Source organism: Echinops telfairi, unplaced genomic scaffold, assembly GCF_000313985.2.
Source record: "Echinops telfairi isolate 266 unplaced genomic scaffold, ASM31398v2 ScPeMD7_7424;HRSCAF=8462, whole genome shotgun sequence".
NCBI classification, from domain to species: domain Eukaryota; kingdom Metazoa; phylum Chordata; class Mammalia; order Afrosoricida; family Tenrecidae; genus Echinops; species Echinops telfairi.
In genome coordinates, this window is record NW_022111324.1 from 89,404,773 (window position 1) to 89,424,392 (window position 19,620).

General features: G+C 40.3%; 1 protein-coding gene across 1 annotated transcript in view; it reads left to right on the forward strand.

Moving 5' to 3' along the window:
• DISC1 (DISC1 scaffold protein) overlaps positions 1–19,620 on the forward strand; it is a 420,830-nt gene that overhangs the window by 365,913 nt on the left and 35,297 nt on the right. The window contains 1 exon segment of the mRNA XM_004712208.4: positions 5,511–5,787. Coding sequence (XP_004712265.3) covers positions 5,511–5,787 — 277 coding nt within the window.

The window sequence follows — 19,620 nt, forward strand, 5'->3', positions numbered from 1 at the left end:
CCAGAACATATACACTGCTACAGATGAGAGCCCCCAACACAGGGAATCCAGGATAGATAAACGCCTCAGGACCAACTATGGGAATAGAGATAGCAGGAGGATAAGGGGAAAGTGGGGGAGAAAGAGGGAATTGATCACAAGGATCAATATATAACCCCCTCCCAGGGGGACAAACAACATAAAAGTGGATGAAGGGTGACGGAGGATGATGTAAGACATGAAAATAATAATCTATAATTTATCAAGGGTTCATGAGGAAGGGAGGGTGGGGAAGGTAGGGAGGAAAAGAGGAGCTGATACCAAGGGCTCAAGTAGAAAGAAAATGCTTTAAAATTGATGATGGCAACATATGTACAAATGTGCTTGACACACTGGATAAATGTATGGGTTGTGATAAGAGATGTAAGATCCCCTAATAAAAGTATTTAATAGAAAAGAAAAAAGGAGGAAAACAGAGAAAGAAAGTAATAAAACATAGGAATGGGAAGAAAACTTTTAAAAGAAAAGAGAAAATGGGATGGGCTAGGATTTAGAAAGGAAAAACTGTGAGGGATAGGACATGCAATGTGGGTTGGCACCTTCTAGCCAAAGAGGTCAAATGGGGGGTTTTGAGAAACAGGACACCTGTCCCTAGATGCAATTTGTCCCAATCTGGAAGGTGTCTGGATTTAGAGCACCTGATGTGCAAGGAATTCTTTTGGGCCCAGAGGGCAGCTGGAATCAGCAAGCTGGTTATGGAAGTCGTTTCTGCTTACCCAAAGTTGGCTGGCGGTAGTCCACCTAGCTGGTCTGCTGAGGTGGAGTTCATGTACCTTTAGACTCTGAGTGGGTGTGTGCCCAGCAACTTAGGTCGAGCAAAGAAGTTCAGTTGTTTGGTCATTAGTTACCAGTGTTCATGTTTGTGCAGGCTGTTCTGGGAGAGTGGACTTGATTATCGGGTTGCTGTACTGATGGGACACAGCTTGTAAAAGTTCAAAATGATCATGCTGTGTCAGGTTGATGGACAATTCATCTGCCAAGTCTGTCTCCTTTTTCATTGCTTTTTTCCCCTGGTCTTTTCCCTAGTTGGTGTTAAATTCATTTTTCTATGTTCTGAAGCTCAGAGTTCTAGGATTATCATTTGTATCTATTTTACATGGTCTCCCATGTCTTTGGTGTAGAGGATCTGGGTAGAGTATCTCCCTAGTCCTCCATCTTGCTGGAACATATGCCTTTCAAATAAAAATATTAATTTATCAAAACAGAAATTGTAATGAGAACTGAGTCGACAGGTGTCTGTGTCAGATCTCAGTATTTCCATCATTAATGGATAGAAATTTGCTTATAAACCTTCTGTCTATCCACTTCCTCACCAGTACTCCCCCTCAAAAGCATATCCATGACCCAATACTGTGATGATTACAGTCACAGGCAGATGATCTGAGAGAGCCCATTGACTTCAAGCTAGCACGTTAGATCTAACACAGAGGAGCGCTGCTGTGGGGACGATTGCATACTGAACTCCCCACCCTTCCCGATTCCCTGAGGGATCAGCATTTACAAATAAGGGAGACTATAACGGATCAACAGCCCAAATAATGAATCTGCCTAAAGGTATGTGAACTAGCAAGGAAAATATGAATGTAGGTTCTTAGTTTTGATGAAGTATAATTTATCATTCACTTTATTAGTAACGTTTTGACCATTACAAAGTCATAGATATTATTTTACACTTTCTTTTAGAAATTGTATGTTTTACTTTATCATGGTTTACCTTTCGTGGACCTGTTTACACTTTCCCTGTCCCTTTGAGATAGTTTCCCTAAAAGAGATTTTGTCATGTGGTGACCCTGTATCTCAGTGTATTTTCTTTCTCCTCTGGTGGGAACCAAAGAAGCCCTGGTGGCCCGGTGAGTGAAACTTTGATTGCTTACCCAACGGGATTTGAACCCTTCAGCTGCTCTGGGGGAGAGTGATACAAGTCTGCTTGTGTAAAGATAGACAGCCTGGGAAGCTCTGTAGACCAGTTCTTAATCAGCGAATGATTTATAATTGTTTAGAATTTCTTATTTTCCCTTATGTTAGTTTTTTATTCATACATGTTTTTAACTACTAGGTTAAAACACATAGAAGGTTCAGTATGAATCCCTGAATTTGAAAATGTTATTGTTAACAGCCACTTTTATAATTTCCTAGATAATGTAGGAGCCCTGATGGCATAATGGTTATGCATTGGGCTGCCAATCCAAAGGTTAGCAGTTTGAAAGCAGCAGTTGCTTCACAGGAGAAAGATAAGGCTGTTTACTTCCATAAAGAGTTACCATCTTGGAAACTCACAGGGGCAGGTCTAGTCTGCCCTATAGAGTCATTGTGCATTGGAATCAACTTGATGGCAGTGAATTTGGTTTGAGATAATTCAAGGATATGAGGATATTATAATTTGGACATATTGATTTTTTCATTTTTATAACCTTACATTTATTTATTTACTTTTAATTAATTATTTTATTGGGGGCTCTTACAGCTCTTATAACAATTCATACATCAATTGTATCAAACACATTTGTACATATGTTGCCACCATCATTTCCAGGAGATTTTCTTTCTACTTGAGCCCTTGGTATCAGCTCCTCTTTTTTCCCCTCCATTTCCCACCCTCCCACCATCGTGAACCCTTGATAATTTATAAATTATTTTCATATTTTACACCATCCTCTGTCTCCCTTCATCAATGTTTCCTTGTTTTTCCCCTTGGGGTGGGGGTGGGAGGGTTGTACTATCATTGTGATTAATTACTCCTTTCACCCTCTTCTCTCCCACCTTCTGCCTAACCTCATTGTATTGCTACTCTCATCATTGGTCCTTAGGGGTTTATCTGTCCTGGATTCCGTGTGTTGAGAGCTCTTATCTGCACTAGTGTACATGCTCCAATCTAGCTGGATTTGTAAGGTAGGACTGGGGTCATGGTAGTAGAGAGGAGGAAGCATTAAAGAAAATGTGTGTTTCATTGGTGCTATACTGCATCCTGGCTGGATCTTCCCTTCCTTTTGACCCTTCTGTGAGGGGAAGGCCAATTACCTACAGATGGGAGTTGGGTCTCCATCCAACACCCCTCGTTTGCATCAAAATGGTTGTTCATTTTGGGTCTTCTAGTTAATTTGGACATCTTAATTTCATCTACTTTTAGAACCTAAAATAAATTGTTGTTGCTTTGTATAACCATTATTACTTAGATTTACTCATATATTTACTCTTTCTATTGATCTTTATCCCTTTATGGATACCCTTGATTCTATTTGGAATTAATTTGTTGTGCTACCATGAATTATTTCAGGTCTTATTTAGCTGAAACATCTTTAGTTTGCTTTATCATTGGATAAAATATGCTGTGTTTATGTAATCCAAGGTTGGAAGCTAATTCCTTTCAAAAATTAGGAAATATAATTTTGTTTTCTTTGTCTTCCAACAACTTTGTTCCCTGGTGGCACTGTGGGTTAAGAGTTGGGCTGCTTAATCAAGTACTCCCTCAACACAACAACACTTGGTTCTAATAATCTGGCACTCTGAGATGCTCACCTTTCCAACACAATTGCTGAAGACAAAGCGGGTGCATAAGCAAATGTGGTAAAGAAAGCTGATGGTGCCTGGCTATCAAAAGCTATAGTGTCTGGGCTCTTAAAGGATTGAAGATAAATAACCAGCTCAGAAGCAACAAAGCCCACATGGAAGAAGCACACCAGCTTGTGTGACCACCAGTTGTCAAAAGGATCAGGTATCAGGCATCAAAGAACAAAAAAACATATCATTGCCAATGAGGTGGAATGCAGAGTAGGGACCAAAAACCCATCTGTAGGCAACTGAAAATCCCCTTACAGAAGGGTCACAGGGAGGAGATGAGGCAGACAGGGTGCAGTGTAGCAACGATAACACATACAAATTTCCTCTAGTTCTTAAATGCTTCCCTCCTACTCCCCCAACTATCATGATCCCAATTCTACCTTACAAATCTGGCTAGACCAGAGGATGTACACTGGTACAGATAAGAACTGGAAACACAGGTAATCCAGGACAGATGATCTCTTCAGGACTAGTGGTGAGAGTGGCGATACCGGGAGGGTGCAGAGAAGAGGGGAAAAAGGGGGAATACATTACTAGGATCTACATATAACCTCCTCCCTGGGGGACGGACAACAGAAAAGTGGTTGAAAGGAGACGCCGGACAGTGTAAGATATGACAAAATAATAATTTATAAATTATCAAGAGTTCATGAGGGAGGGGGGAGCAGGAAGACAGGGGAAAAAATGAGGATCTGCTACCAAGGATTCAAGTAGAAAGCAAATGTTTTGAGAATGATGATGGCAACAAATGTATAAGTGTGCTTGACACAATGGATGGATGTATGAATTGTGATCAGAGTTGTACAAGCCCCCAATAAAATTATTAAATAAAAAAAAGAATTAAACCTAAAAATAAAAAGAGTTAGGCTGCTAATCACAAGGTCAATAGTTCAAACCCACCAACCTCTTCATAGGAGAATCATGTTTGTGTTCAAAAAGATATACAGTCTTAGAAACTTTAAGGACTAATTCTACTCTATCTTATAGGGTTGCTATGAGTCAGAATTGATTCAAAGCAGTGAGTTTTTATCCTGCTCCACTCACTTATATTTCTTGCTGGATATCTAGGTATTTGAATTTATGACCCATGTTGGAATATTTTAGCCATAAAAGGGAGAAAAAGTTAGAAGTTCTGCTCTCAAAGAAAAACATAAAAATAATATTCATATAAAGTAATTAATTAGGGTTTTGATAAATACTTGAAGAAAAAATGACAGGATGCTAAGAAACATGTTACAAATATTTATGGGAGTGAGAGAAGATTGATCTCCAGGAATGGGTACTTACGTTGAGGTCTGAACATAATAGAAATCAGACAGATGATTAAATGGGGTGTATGGGCATCATACAGGGTTGTAGGGTGAATATTTAAGGAGAGAAAACAGCACATGAGTCAAGTCAGGGTGAGTTGGGCAAGTTTGAAAGTACAAAGAAAGCCCCTATAGCTGGAACCCAGCAAGGGGATGGGGTTGTCTGGAAAATACACCCAAACGGAATATGTGTACATGGTATAGGATGGTGCTGTAGAGCATGTCGCTAAGAAGGATCAATCACTTATCTTACTTTCACTTGATGATATAAATGGGCCCTTTTGATTCTTCTGGTTGAAATAATCCATCACTATGTGCAATAAAGTTGTTCATTATGAAGCTTTTAGCTAAAGTTTAACCAGATTGGTAGGTACTGATGTAGTATAATGATATAGTATAATGATGTAGTATACTGCTGTAGTATACTGCTGTAGTATAATGATGTAGTATACTGATGTAGTATACTGCTGTAGTATACTGATGTAGTATAATGATGTAGTATGATGTAGTATAATGATGTAGGATAATGTAGTATCATGATGTAGTATCCTGATGTAGTATAATGAAACATTGTGAAATTAATTTCTGTGCATGTCTTTCCAGCTGCCAGAGTCCACTGCTTGAAAAAGTGTGGGAAGCGGACTTGGAAGCTTGTCGGCTCTTTATCGAGAGCATGCAGCTGGAGGAGGCCAGGTGCGGCTTGAGTGTAGAAGACGAGAGGCTAACAGGTGACGTGGAGGACACTGCCTTTATGACTCCCATCGTCCGACCACCTGGGCTTCTCTCAGAAGATGGAAAGAAGACTGCTTTGCAGGCCAATGATGAGTGGAAGGCTCCGTGGAGCCCCTCTCCTCACTTTGCTGGCAGCATGCAGAAAGAGGTATCTCTCATTTTCTTACAGACTTTGTAGATGGCCTCCCTGAAAAGACTAGATTCCAAATGGGAGAAGGACCTATTGAATAGGTGTTCCATTTCACCATAGAACTTTTAAGAGTTCATAACTTTTGAATGTGGTTATAAAATAATGCAAATATTTTGTCTGGAACATTTTTCATGGTTGGTTTTCATTTGTATGCTAACTCAATGGCAAGAGTTGTAATAGACAATCTAATATGTACTTACTTTACATTTCACAAATTACATATCATACATATGTTAATTATTTAGAATCCATATACTAATATTGTTGTTAGGAGCCATCAGTTTGGTTCTGACTCACAGCAATCCCATAAAGAACAGAATGAAATGCTGCTTGATCCTGCAACACCCTCACAATTGTGGCAATGCTGGAGCCCTTTGTGGCCACCACACTATCAATCTATCTTCTCAAGGGTCTTCCTTATTTTACTTTATTTTATTTTTGCTGAATCTGCTTTATCAGGAAGAGGTCTCGCCAGATTACATGTCCAAAGTATGAAATTACGTCTTGTCATCCTCATTTCTAAGGAGCACTCTGGCTGTACTTCTTCCAAAATGGATTTGTTTGTTCTTCTGGCAGTCCGTGGTTATTTCCATATTCTTCATCAACACCAAAATTTAAATTAATCAATTATTCTTTGGACTTTCATGTTCCTTGTCCCACTTTCCTATGCATATGGGGCAATTGGAAATAACATGACTTGAGTCAAGGACTCCTTAGTCCTCAAAATGCCCTCTTTGCACTTCAGCACTTTTAAAGAGGTCTTGTGCAGAAGATTTGCCGAATGCAATAAGTCATTTAATTTCTTGACCACTGCTTCTATGAGCACTGATGTTGATCCAAGTAAAATGAAATCTTTGACAACATCAATCTTTTTTCCATTTATCATGATGCTGTCTCTTGGTTCAGCTGTATGAATTTGCATTTTCTTTATGCTGAGTTGTAAACATTGTAAACATTTGGTCTTCATCAGCAAGTGCTTCAAGTAAGCCTCGCTTTCAACACATGAGGTTGCATTATCTGAATAGAGCAGGTTGTTAATAAGCCTTTATCCAATCGTGAACTTCTCCCTATCACCCAGTTTCTCTGATCATTCCCTCAGGATATAGATCGAGAGAGGATGGGGGAGGGCCCAACCCTGATGCACACCTTTTCTGATCTTGAACCACACAGTATCTAGCCCCTTGTTCTGTTGGGATGACTACTCTTTCCAGGTCTATGGACAGGTCCTGCAGCTCAATTAACGTGTTCCGGAAGCGCTGTTCTCTACAATGCCTTCCTTCGTGTGCTATAATTCACAAAGCAAAAACCTTGGCAGTGTTAGTAAAACAACAGTAAACATCTTTCTGACATTCTCTGCGTTCAGTGTTACATTATTTTATTCAACCATTTCAACGGGTCTACACAATTATAATTATATAATTAAAATGAGCATCTGATGTTCAGCAATGCTATCCTTCATATCACCTTCTGAATCTAGCTTTCATTTCTGGTAGGTCCTTATCATTATACTACTGAAACCTTTTCAAATTATTCCCAACAAATGTTTACTTGCATGTGATATTAATTACATTGTTTGATAACGTCAGCATTCTATTGGCCTCTTTTCTTTGTAGTGGGCACAGATATGGTTCTCTTCCAGCTGGTTGGAAGAGACAGGTCGCTGTCGTCCAAATATCTTGGCAGAGACTAGTGTGTGTTTTCAGTGTTACATTATTTTATTCAACCATTTCAACGGGTCTACACAATTATAATTATATAATTAAAATGAGGATACTAATATATTTATATATGTTACTGATTATTTTTGCTAAAACAAAATAATAGATTTTGTAATCTCATTTCATTTGAAAAAAATCTAATAATTTGTCTATTATATATACTAAAAATTAAAATACTGATTTACTCAATTCTGAAGACTGATAGAAATTACAGCGAAGGGCTTCTCTCCTCTCTTCCTATCCTATCTCTCTGTAGCTCTTCTTCTCCCTATTTCCCATCTCTAATAATGAAAAGGTCTTGTCAATTAAAATGCCCTTGGGAGTTTTATCCAACTTCAATGCCATCGTTGCAGACTTCGGAGCTGTTTTTCTAGCTTAGTGCCCAGATGTTCTAATATTAAAAGGAAATAAAAGCCCAGTAAGGTGAAAGAATGTGCCACTTCTCCTTTAGATATCAGGTTTGAAGTTGGGTGTATAGACTCCCTTCATCAACTCAATTTAGGATTGTGGAGCAATGTGAGGGCAGTCTCCTCCTCCCTGCCCCTGCCCGTGGCACATGAACCTTCCCCGTCTCTGTCTTCACAGAGCCCAACGCTTGTCAAAGGTGTTATATATACTATTTTCAGTCGCTGCTTTTAGTACTGCCTGGAAATGAATACTTGACTATCTATTTAAATTGCAAAAACTTATAAGAATGGGAGCATGCCACACTCTGGCCCAGGAAAGCTCTGTGGTACATTGAGAAATCAATGACGTGCACTCTTTTTAGTAGAGGTTTTGCAAACTGTCTATGTTTGCAGTTAGAAGACTTGAAAGAGCGTGTCTCCCTAATCTCCCCGAAGCGAGCGCTAGGTGTAGGAACCAGTGAGCCCTTGGTTCTGAGTCTCCACAGGTATGGCTGCTTCTCCAAAGGTGAGCACTTAAGCTTAAAGCCAGGGTACGTGGAATTAGTCAGGATAAGTAATGGAGCTCTGGCCATGACATTGGATCCCCAAGACCAGGATTGATTGATCAGATCCATTGTCAATGAGCAGTCCCCTCCCTCCCTCTCTCTATAACTATATCCCCATGTGTCCATCCACTCTCCCTGGACAATTACTATCTAAGGTATAGGAGGATTGTTCTTCATTCTTAAGACTTCAGGTACTTCTCAAAGAGCAAATTTTGGCTTCTGTTAAAAATTAAAGCAAAGAGTTTACTGAAGGAACAAAATAACCAAGAATCAGGCAGCATTTTGTGAAGATTCACCAAAACTCTGCAGTGAAAGTAATTCTTCACAGACCTTAAATACAGAAGAACTAGCAGTGTAGGGTGAAAATATTCTAACTGGTTGATAGCATGCTTTAATGGACACAACTGGTTAAAGCATGCTTTAATGGACACAAGACAATAACAAGAGTCCTTAAACTTTATTTATGAAGTTGGACTCACTTGACAGCTTAACTTGTGGATATTATAGGGGCCAGTCTGAGAGAATGCTCACCCTGGGAGCACGATGTGGGGAGAATGGAGGGAAGAGCCTTCAGGCTTCCTGCCTGTGCTAGTTAGCTGAGTTTCAAAGGATAGCTCAGAATAAGCAATAAACAGCAAAAGTGGAGTCTGGCCTTTATCTTTGGTGGAAGTATCTCATTAGACTGAGCACCTAATACTTCTGAGCTCCTTCACAATCTCCACTTCTGATAAAAATTTTCAATAGAAATTTGTTGATCACAATTTGAAGAGTAGAGTGCTCTGTTGGCATAGTGGGTTATACATTGGGCTGCTAACCTTAAGGTCAGCAGTTCAAAACTACCAGCTGTTCCACAAGAAAAAGACAAGGTTGGTAAAGAGTTACAGTCTTAGAAACCAACAGAGGCAGTTCTACCCTGGCCTATAAAGTATCTATGATCTAGAATCGACTAAACGGCAGCGGGTTTGGTTTCTTCTGGGAGCATCTTCTCCCCATGGGTTCACCAAGCCCTTCATCTTGATATGCGTAGAGCCTCATCTTCAGAAGGACCAGGGCTCATATTGCCTGCAAAAGAGATCTCGCCTTCTGCGAGGGCTTTTGCATGTTATTAGATAGCCACCTATTCTGAAAAGACTTTGTAGACCTCCAGCACTCTGAGAGAGCCAGCCATCATCTGTCCATTGGTGGTTGCTTACCTTAATAAATCTGTAAGACCATGATGACTATCATACAGATAGTCGAATGCTACCATCAGCATCATAATCATGCAACAGTTTAGACCTCTTTTTTTGTCATTATTTTTTGGAAGAAGGGGTGTGTGTAAGCATGGCTGAGTTAGTAAGATTATTTGGCAAAGAGTGGCATTGGCCAAAGTGAAGGAATGAGCTATTACGTATATCCCTTTACAGTTAATGTATGTGTTTATATTTATAGTGAGGGTCTTTTTGCAGCTAACATTGTCAAGCCCCATTTTATACTGTTTTTTACTTAGTGTATTTATATCATTCACATTCAAAGTGATTGTTAATATATTCACTGATGTTAACTTAATTTCTACTTATAACAACCTTGTAAGACAGAGTAGAAATGCCCCACAGGGTTTCCAATGCTGCAAATCTTTACACAATCTGACTAACTCCTCTTTTCCCCATAGAGCTACCTTTCAGTTAGCAATCTACTGCTAAATCTCTTGTGCCACTAGGGCTTCTTAATATTGATATAACTGGTTTAATATCTGTTATTTTGTAACTATTTTGCATTTGTTGCTCTTATTTTTGTTTCTTTGTTTATGTGATTTTTAATTGAGTATTTTATATGATTTTGTATTTTCTCCTGTCAACATATCTATAATTTTTTCCCTTAAGCATTTTTTGTTTTACTAATTGCCCTGGAGTGTGTAATATACATTATAATGCAAGTAATTGATATTTACATTCAAATGACACTATAGATTTTCTTGGAGGTTCCTGGTTGGCGGTTCCAATTTCCCCTTCTTATGCCTTATAACACTACTGTCATTTATGTCACTTATTTTTAAAACAGAACCATCAGTAACATTATTGCTATTATTATCTTGAACAAACTGTTGTCTACTAGATCAAATAAGAGTAGCAAAAATAAAATATTTGATCATACCTTTATTTCATCTCTAATACTCCTTCAAGAAAGATGAAATCTTTGGCAATTTCCATCTTTTCTCCATTTATCGTATGACTATCGGTCCGGCTGTAAGGATTTTTGTTTTCTGTTCATTGCGTGGTAATCCATATTGAAGGCTGCACTCCTCAATCTTGATCAGCAAGTGCAGCCAAGCCTTCCCTTTCAGCAAGCATGTTTGTGTCATCTGCATATTATAGGTTGTGAAGAAGCCTTCCTCCAATCCTGATGCCACATTCTTCTTCATGTTGTCCAGCTTCTCTGATTACTTGCGCCTTGTACAGATTGAATAAGTACAGTGAGAGGATACAACCCTGATGCACACCTTTCCTGATCTTAAATTATGCAATCAGTGCTCCTGGGGCAGCAGTCACGAGAGCAAACAGAACACTGCGTCGGGTGAATCTGCTGCACAGACCACTTTACAGCACTGAAAAGCAAGGAGAGGTCTAAGCTGCCTCTGACACAAGCCAGGGCATTTTCCTTTTACATTTTTGAACAGTTTTATTGACACTTCATCCACATATCATACAATTCAATTGTTCAATCACGTCAATCATTCCCACAATCAATTTTAGAACCTTGTCTCCCCCCACCATAGTTACATCACTTTTAAAATGAGTTATATGGTCACCATCCATTCTAGTGCTCCCTACCCCCTCCCACATACATTTGCTCCCAAGCTGCCTCATCCTTCCCATCTCCCACCCCAATGATTACCTCCCCTAGAAACCCTTGCATCAGTAGATGCATCTCTATGCTTCACAAACTGGAGAAAACAACAAAAATAAATTTACAAAACAGGACAAAATTAAGCAGTAAGGATAAAATAATAATAATAATACAAAGATAAAAATACCAATAACGAGTAAGAAAGAAAAGACCACCATCAATATTGAAAAGACCAGGGAAGAAAAAATTTTGTCACGGATCAAGCAAGAAGTACTTGCACCTGCACTGTTTCAGGCTGGGTCAAGAGGGAGGTGAAGTCACCAGGCATCAAGCTCCATCCAGCATAGTCATGATTACACTCATCTCGGTCAGATAATAAAGCAGGTCAGATAATCAAGACTCTTTCCTGTGGCTCGAGGAGATCTGCCAGAGGCTTCCTCGGATTAGATACTGTGTGGATGGATTTTGGGCTCCCACTGTCCTCCACAGCCTTCTATAAATTGGGTTTTGCAATTTAGGCCCTGCTACTTTTCCCTTTGTCATATTTGAATTTTGTTATTGTCATCTTTGGATGACACAAGCTGGTGTGGTTCTTCCATGTGCTTAATTGACTCCTTGCTTAGATGGCGGTTTATTTGAATACAAGTCCCTAAGACCCCAGTCACTATTCTGATAGATAGCTGGGCCCCATCTGCTTTCTTCGCCACACTTGCTGTCGCGCCCTTAGCTTCTGTGATCATTTCATGAAGGTGAGTATTGAGCAGGGCCTTGTTATCAGAACGAACTGTTCTTGGTTTGGGGCTAGAATTAAGTGGGTGCCCACAATCCACCTGCTTGTCCCTGGGATATGCATGACTCAGATTTACTTTGGCATTTGTATTATGATAAATTCAAGACCCCATAAGACCAACTACTCCAATTAACCAATTAGCAAAAAACAATTAGCAGACAACAAAATACAAGGGAACAAACAAATAAAAAGCAAACTAAAGGCAAGAAAACAAAAACCCATAGAAACAGACAAATAAAACAATGTCCATCATCCTTTTGGGGTATAGGGTGATTGCACTTGTCACATCATCAAATTTTTTCAATGACACCTCACTCTGGACACTGTAGGTAGGAGGAGTCTATGCAAATACATTTCCACCATAAGCCACAACCCGTGAATTACTGCTGCACACAGTTCGATCTCCCATTTAACTGAGCTCTGTTTACCCTAAGCAAGGGGAGTGATGCCAGGGGGAAACTTCATGGATCAATTATTCCAAGTTCAAATCCCTGCCAAACAGATCAAACCCTGTCATATCACTGTGAGGGGGGCATCGAGGTACTAAATACACGGAGATTCTGTGTCCTTTTCCATTGGACACCCACCAAACCGGGGGTTCTCCCTGAAGTCCAATGACCACCACTTCCACAAGTCTGGGGCAGCCACTCTCTGCTTCCTCCCCCATCCGAGTACCCCAGTCCTCAGTCCAAGGTTGCAGCACCTGTGAGGCAGAGCACAGTTCAATCTGCCAGGCCTCTATGTTAAGTCTTTCTTGTGAAGCCCCTGGGTTATACCGTGCTGCCTGCAAGATCAGCATCCACGGTCATCATGATGTTTGGTCCATGGCATGTTTCACTGAGGGTGACGTAGAAATGTATTCATAGTGTCTACCCAGCAATCTCGTCTATTGCCCTCCTAGGTCCCTACAATCATTGTTTAAACTCCCTTCGCGATGTGAGGTTATTTCTGCACAATCTCCCACCATACTCACCAACAGAACTATCTGCGTCTTCTCCAAAATGTGGATGCTCCTCTCCCCTGGTCTTAGCTTGATATTCTGGCAAGGTAGCCAGGGTATTTTCAATCACCTCATATACATGTGAAAGTTGTACATTGAGTAAAAAAGACCAAAGACAATTTGATGCATTTCAACTATAATGTTGATGTAGTATATTGAATGTACCATGGACGGCCAAAAGAACAAACAGAATTGTACAGCTAGTATGCTTCTTAGAGGCAAGGATGACAGGACTTTGGACATGTAGTCAGAGGAGACCAGCCTGTGAAGAAGAGCCACAGGCTTGGGAAAAAGAGGAAGGCCCTAAATGAGATGGATTGACACACGGGCTGAAGCAATGGGCTCAGACATGAGAACAATTATGAGAACGGTGCAGTACTGGACCTCAATCCTTCTTTGGTACCTAGGGTCACAATGAGTCTGAATGGATTTGAGGGCCACTAACAACAGCAACAGTAACAAAAATACTCCTTCAGAAGAAAATGAAAAACAAGTGAGAGTCTTAGGTCTTCCTGTATTTATTTCATATGGAGTTAACTGATGTGTCCCAAATGGAGCGGACTTCTTTCATATGAAGTTAACTGATGTGTCCCAAATGGAGAGGACTTCAAGTTGTAGAAGAGTTCAGGAAAAGGCTCCAGCACTTGTCAGTTTGTCAGACTGTAGTGGCTTATTGTTGCTGTGATGCTGGGGGCTATGCCACCAGTGGTTCAAATACCAACAGGGGCACTCAAGGTAAATAGGTTTCAGTGAAGCTTCCAGACATATGAGCAGACTTTGAATAAGGAATAGGCTGTCCTGTTCTGAGGGATCAGTCATCAAAAACCTTATGAATAGCCAGGGAACATTGTCAGATAGAATACAGGAAGGTGAGCCCCGTAGGTTGGATGGCACTATATAGACGACTGAAGGAGTAAAGTTTTTTGGACCCTCATTTGCTGATAAGTCCTGACAAAATGAAAAGAAACATCGACAAATGTTAATTAATAACCAGAACATGGAATGTATGAAGTATAAATTTAAAATTTTATTTTAAAATTAAAAGTTAAATGAAACATAGAAAGATCAACATCCTAGGCACTAGGGAACTGGAATGAACTGGTATTAGGCATCATCGGACAATCATGTGATTTAATATGCCAATGAAAAGCAGTGCATTATTTAATAGGGCTCTTCTAGCCAGAACCTTTGTTACTCCCACCGAATGGTCCTTGTTTTCCTAGTGGGCCAGGATAGCAACATGGGGGTATTATTACATGATTACGCGATTCTGCTGTGAGTGATTGTAACAGACTTTATTGTGTTAGCCATTCTGTGGGTTATGAAATGAGCCGTCTCTGAAGCAGGAAGTGTGACTCATTACCAGCAAGAGAGGTGAACCGGGAGTGGAGACTGTCCTTTACACGCTGCATGTGGCCTGACTTTGTCTGCCTGACCTCCAGCTCCTAGGACTTAAATTGCAGCTTTTCGCCTAATATGATTTCACTAGTTCTGCTATCTTGGGGGTGAGGAGGCTCTGAATTTTGGATTTGAGACTTACCAGTACCCACACCTACATGAACCCCTTTCCTCCACACTGTGAGTACTGAGTAGGCATTGCATTAAATTATAGAACCCTGTGATGATATAAGGGAATATGCTAAAAGGAGGAAGTGCTGATTGATTTCAAAGGTAATGGAGCAGTATAACATTTTTGAAAAGTGGAGCATGTGGGGCAGATATGACTTCCACATTCTTGGGACTAGTATTGTATTAATTTTTCTAAAAGTATGTTATTTCTGCATTTGGGACTGACCAACTCAAGAAGAATGATTTAGCATTTTAGTTTTCAAAAAGAGTATTTCAAGAACTGTCTCAAATATAGCACTGTCTGTGTTAGTGTGATGTCTATATGCCTACAAGGAAGTCAAGTAATACAACTCTTATACAGATTTACAAATCAACCACTAAAGGTAGTGATGAAGAAATTGACATGTTCTATAACCTTTTTCAGTCTGAAGTTGACCACAAATGCTATCAAGATTCATTAATAAATGCTGGTGATTGGAATGCAAAAGTTAAAAACAAAGAGGGAGAAATAGCAGTTGGTATCTATGGCATTGGTGATAGAAACAAAGCTGGGGATCACATGATAGAATTTTGCAAGACCCCCTCAATTCTACCTTACAAATCAGATTAGACCAGAGCATGCACACTGCTACAGAGAAGAGCCCACAACACAGGGAATTCAGGATAGACAAATCCCCCAGGGTCAACAATGAGAGGAGAGATACCAGGAGGATTAGGGGAGGGTGGGGTAGAAAGGGGGAATCGATCATAAGGATCAGGTGGACGAACAATGGAAAAGTGGGTGAGGGGCGATGGAGGTCTATGTAAGATATGAAAATAATAATCTATAATTTATCAAGGGTGTGAGGGAGGGCGGGCAAGGGAGGGTGGGGGAAGAAATGGAGAGCTGATATCAGGGGTTCAAGTGGGAAGAGAATGCTTTGAAAATGATGATGGCTATGTGCAAATGTGCTTGACATACTGCATGAGTGTATGGATTGTGATAAGAGATGTAAGAGCCCCCAATAAAAGTATTTAATTAAAAAAAGAATTTTGAAAGACCACAGACTTCCTTAGTGCAAATACCTTCTTTCAACAACACAACTGGTAACTAACTGTACACATGGAGCAGGCTAGCTGGAATGCACGGGAATCACATTAACTACATCGGTGGGAAAAGACAATGGAGAAGCTCAACATTAGCAGCCATAAGTGGGCCATTGGCTCATATGTAAATTCAGGTTGAAGTTGAGAAAAAATTAAAAGTCTACCAAAGCCCAAATATGACCTTCAGTATACCTCCCTTTGAATTACAAGGACATCCTAAGACCAGATTTGAAGCAATGAATATTAATGACAAAAAACTGGTGAGCTTTAGGATGATGTCAGGAACAACATACTTGAAGAAAACAAAAAGCCATTAAAAAGACTGAAAAGATACATGTGGGGACCCTTCAAATGTATTTGGGGCTTCCATTCTCATCCATAGCCTTCAGCAAACCAGCTTCTCTCATGTCGACTTCGTTGAAGCTTCCCTTAGATGTCTACTTGTTTGAAAATAAGTCTTTCCGATCTCAGACACTATTCTTTCTGATAGCTAGGCACCATCTGATTTCTTCGCCACACTTTCCTATAGAACCCACATCTTCAGCGCTCTCTTCACAAGGGCAGGGTCCCCACACAAATTCAGCCCCCAGTGAATCCTTTCTGACCGGAGTCAGTGGATGCAGATAGTCTTGCTCGCAGACACAGAACATTGTAAAGTCAATCGTGGCAGATGTAGTTAGGTTCAAACGTAATAACTTATCATTTGGTCTCTGTTTTGGTCCATTTTAAAGTTGTTTCAGTTTTTAATATTTTCAGCTTTCCTTTTGAAGTTTTCTGTTTTGGCTAGTCATTGCTTTCTGTTTGCTTGTTTGCTTCTGCTTATATTTTGTATGATTTTCTGCATATGAAATCCAGGATAGGTAAATCTATAGACACAGTAACTGTATTCAAAATTGCCTAGGGGGTTGATGGAGGAGAACAAGGGAAATGGGAAGCTAACAACTAGTACGGAAGAAAGTGTTCTGAAATTGATTGTGGTGATGATTGCAAACATTTCTTTAATATGATTGAATGATTAAATTGCATAGCATTTGGCATAAATGCCAATAAAACTATTAACGTATAAAAGACTTCGAAACATACTGTGAACAGTTTTATTGGTACATACGCCATATAGCATCAGTTCAAGAAGAATTGCTCAATCGTCGTCACAATCAATTTTAGAACATTTTCTTCTTTCTTGTACTCATGATGAGCTCATTTCCCCCCAAACTCACCTGCCATGCCCTCAAGAGGCCTGGTGACATATTTCTAAGAACCAGCCATTAACAATCTTAGGGCGCACAGTTCTGCTTTGATATACATGGGATTAGAAGAAAACTGGTTCTTAAGTATGCCACCCACTTTCAGGTCTATTATTTCATTTAAATCTTCACAATAAACTCATAAGGTAGTTTTCATTATCATCATTGGTTTTTTTAAATCAAGTCAATGGTTTAATACAGATACTGGGCTTTAGGCTCATTGCCAATGTAAAATGTTTTATGATAGTACTAAGTTAAATGTAACAGAGGCTAGCATCTACAATCTTACTGTTTTTAAGATTCAGCCAGTTTTATGAAGTTATAGACAGTTATAGACAGTACGATATACTCTTTCTGATCTATAGTTTCATAAATTTACATACATGCAGTCGGTCAATAGCCTTCCAAGCAGTCAACAAACTCAATAGTCTTGACACTCACTAACTCCCTCATATGGCCCTTTGTAATAAGCCAGTTCCTGCAATACTGGGAGTGCTTCCCATAAGTCTACCTTTTTTGGAAAATGCCTGTAATCTTAAAATTTCTAGCACTCAACAGTTAAAAGGATGCCAATCTCCTTTAGGACTATGAAACCACCTTGCTAAGCATATTACAGGAACAGGCACAGGGACATGATACAGGAACCGGTACATGGAACCTTTGTTCTATTCAAATGATTGCCTCTTGGTCTGTGTACAAGCCTATACACACATGTGCTGCGGACTAGACATTGGGCTTCTAACCAGACCGGCAACTCTTCAAACCCACCAGCCAGTCCACAGAGAGAAAGATGAGGCTGTCTGCTGCCATGAAGACATCCAGTCTCAGAAACCCTGTCTAGTGTTGCTCTGAAGTGGAGGAGACTCGATGGGCACAATGCAATATTCTGAAATTCCCATTCTTCACAGGGCTACTCCTATTTCAACCCACACAGTTGAATTTCTTTACAGAGACACATTTATAGGAGAAGCTTAATATGTGTTAGCATTCAATTACACCATCTGGCAGTTTTCCATTCTTTTAGAAGAATATGCTTTGCATTTCCTTCACCAAGAAGCACCAGCGAGTAGTGAAAGGAAATCCAAGAAGAAAAAGGTTTAATCAAGAGGACATCGTGGCTGGGACTTGGATTTTTAGATTGCTGTAGGCACAAAGAATCACTAACCATGGTTCTGCTTAGGAAAGGATTATGACTTTTCTGCCTACGTTTTCCAGGGAGTCATTGAAATCTGGGTACTTGAATACTTAGCCAGTGGTTAAAATGTCTGTGTGTTTTTCTGTCTGGAGATAATTTTGTGTCAAACTCCCTGCTTGACTGGGCCATCCTATACTGGTCTCCCTGCTGAAGTATGATGCCCTGAGGCAATCAATTTCTGCTTGACGAAATCTCCCATGAAAAATCATTGACTTCTTACAGAGGTCCCCAGAGAAGTGATGTTCAGAACCCTTCCTGCGTTCATCTGTCCAGAGCAGGTATATGATTTGAGTGGAATTTTGTGTTTCATCATTTATTAAAGCCTTTCCTGTGTTTATCACCCCTGCCTGGATGCTCAGAACCCGCTCTGCCATTTTACAGCCCAGTTTATTTAGGCGAGTAATTTAGATCAGCGTTGTTACAGAGGACGTGAGCACCAGGGCAAAAGGCCAACGTTAGGAAGCACTCTCCCAAATTGCAAGCACTCCACATTTTTCAGTTTCATTACAGCCTTCCACCAAACCTCCCCGCGGACTCCAGAAACAATCAGGCATGGTTGCCTCTGGTTTATAAATATTGCAAAAGTAGTATTCCCATCTAGGCGATGGGCAAATCAGTGAGCTCTGCTTTTTCCGCTGTGAAGTTATTTTGCACTCTCCGTCTGGCCATCATGCAAGCATCGTTCTGTTTGTCCTATCTGCAGTTGTCCTCCAGGGGTGCTTGCTGCGTCTCCTGCAGAATGGGCTCCCCTCCTGCAGTACTCTGGTCAATATCACACTTCTTCCTCTCTAACCCTGTCTCCTGTCTTCCCTGTCCACTAGCTATGATCAGAGGCTCCTGGAGCCAGGCCAAAATAGAACCTGGCCAGTTTCAGTTATTTTATCCAATAATTGAATAAAAGAATTGAATGATACGCTACAAGCTAGGGCAGCTCTCTTGGTTCTGATTTGCATCTCCAGGAATGGTTTTTTGGAGTTCCCATTCTTTTTTCTTCAAGTGCATGTGAAAAGAAGCCGGATGGTTATGATGTGTTGAAGAGTTGTGTTCTTATCATCTTAAATTGTTCACTATCGTTAGCTGCCTTCACATCAGCCCCCAACGCATGCACAATGGAATGCGACGTGGCCTGGGTCTGTGCTATCGCACGGTCAGTTGTGGACCAGACTTTCGATCCATTCCCTTTTGACAGGATGATTTTAGGGAGTAGATTGCTAAACCTTTCATCCTAGTCCTTCTTGTTCTGCACACTCCAGGCAAACCTTTTTAGCATCACAGCAACACACAAGCCTCCACTGACGGGTGATTGGATGCATGTGAGGTGCATTGGCAGAGACTCGAGCCCTGTGCTTCTTGCATGGAACGTGTCAATTCTACAACTGATCTGGAAAAAACCCTCGTCACCTCTGACTTA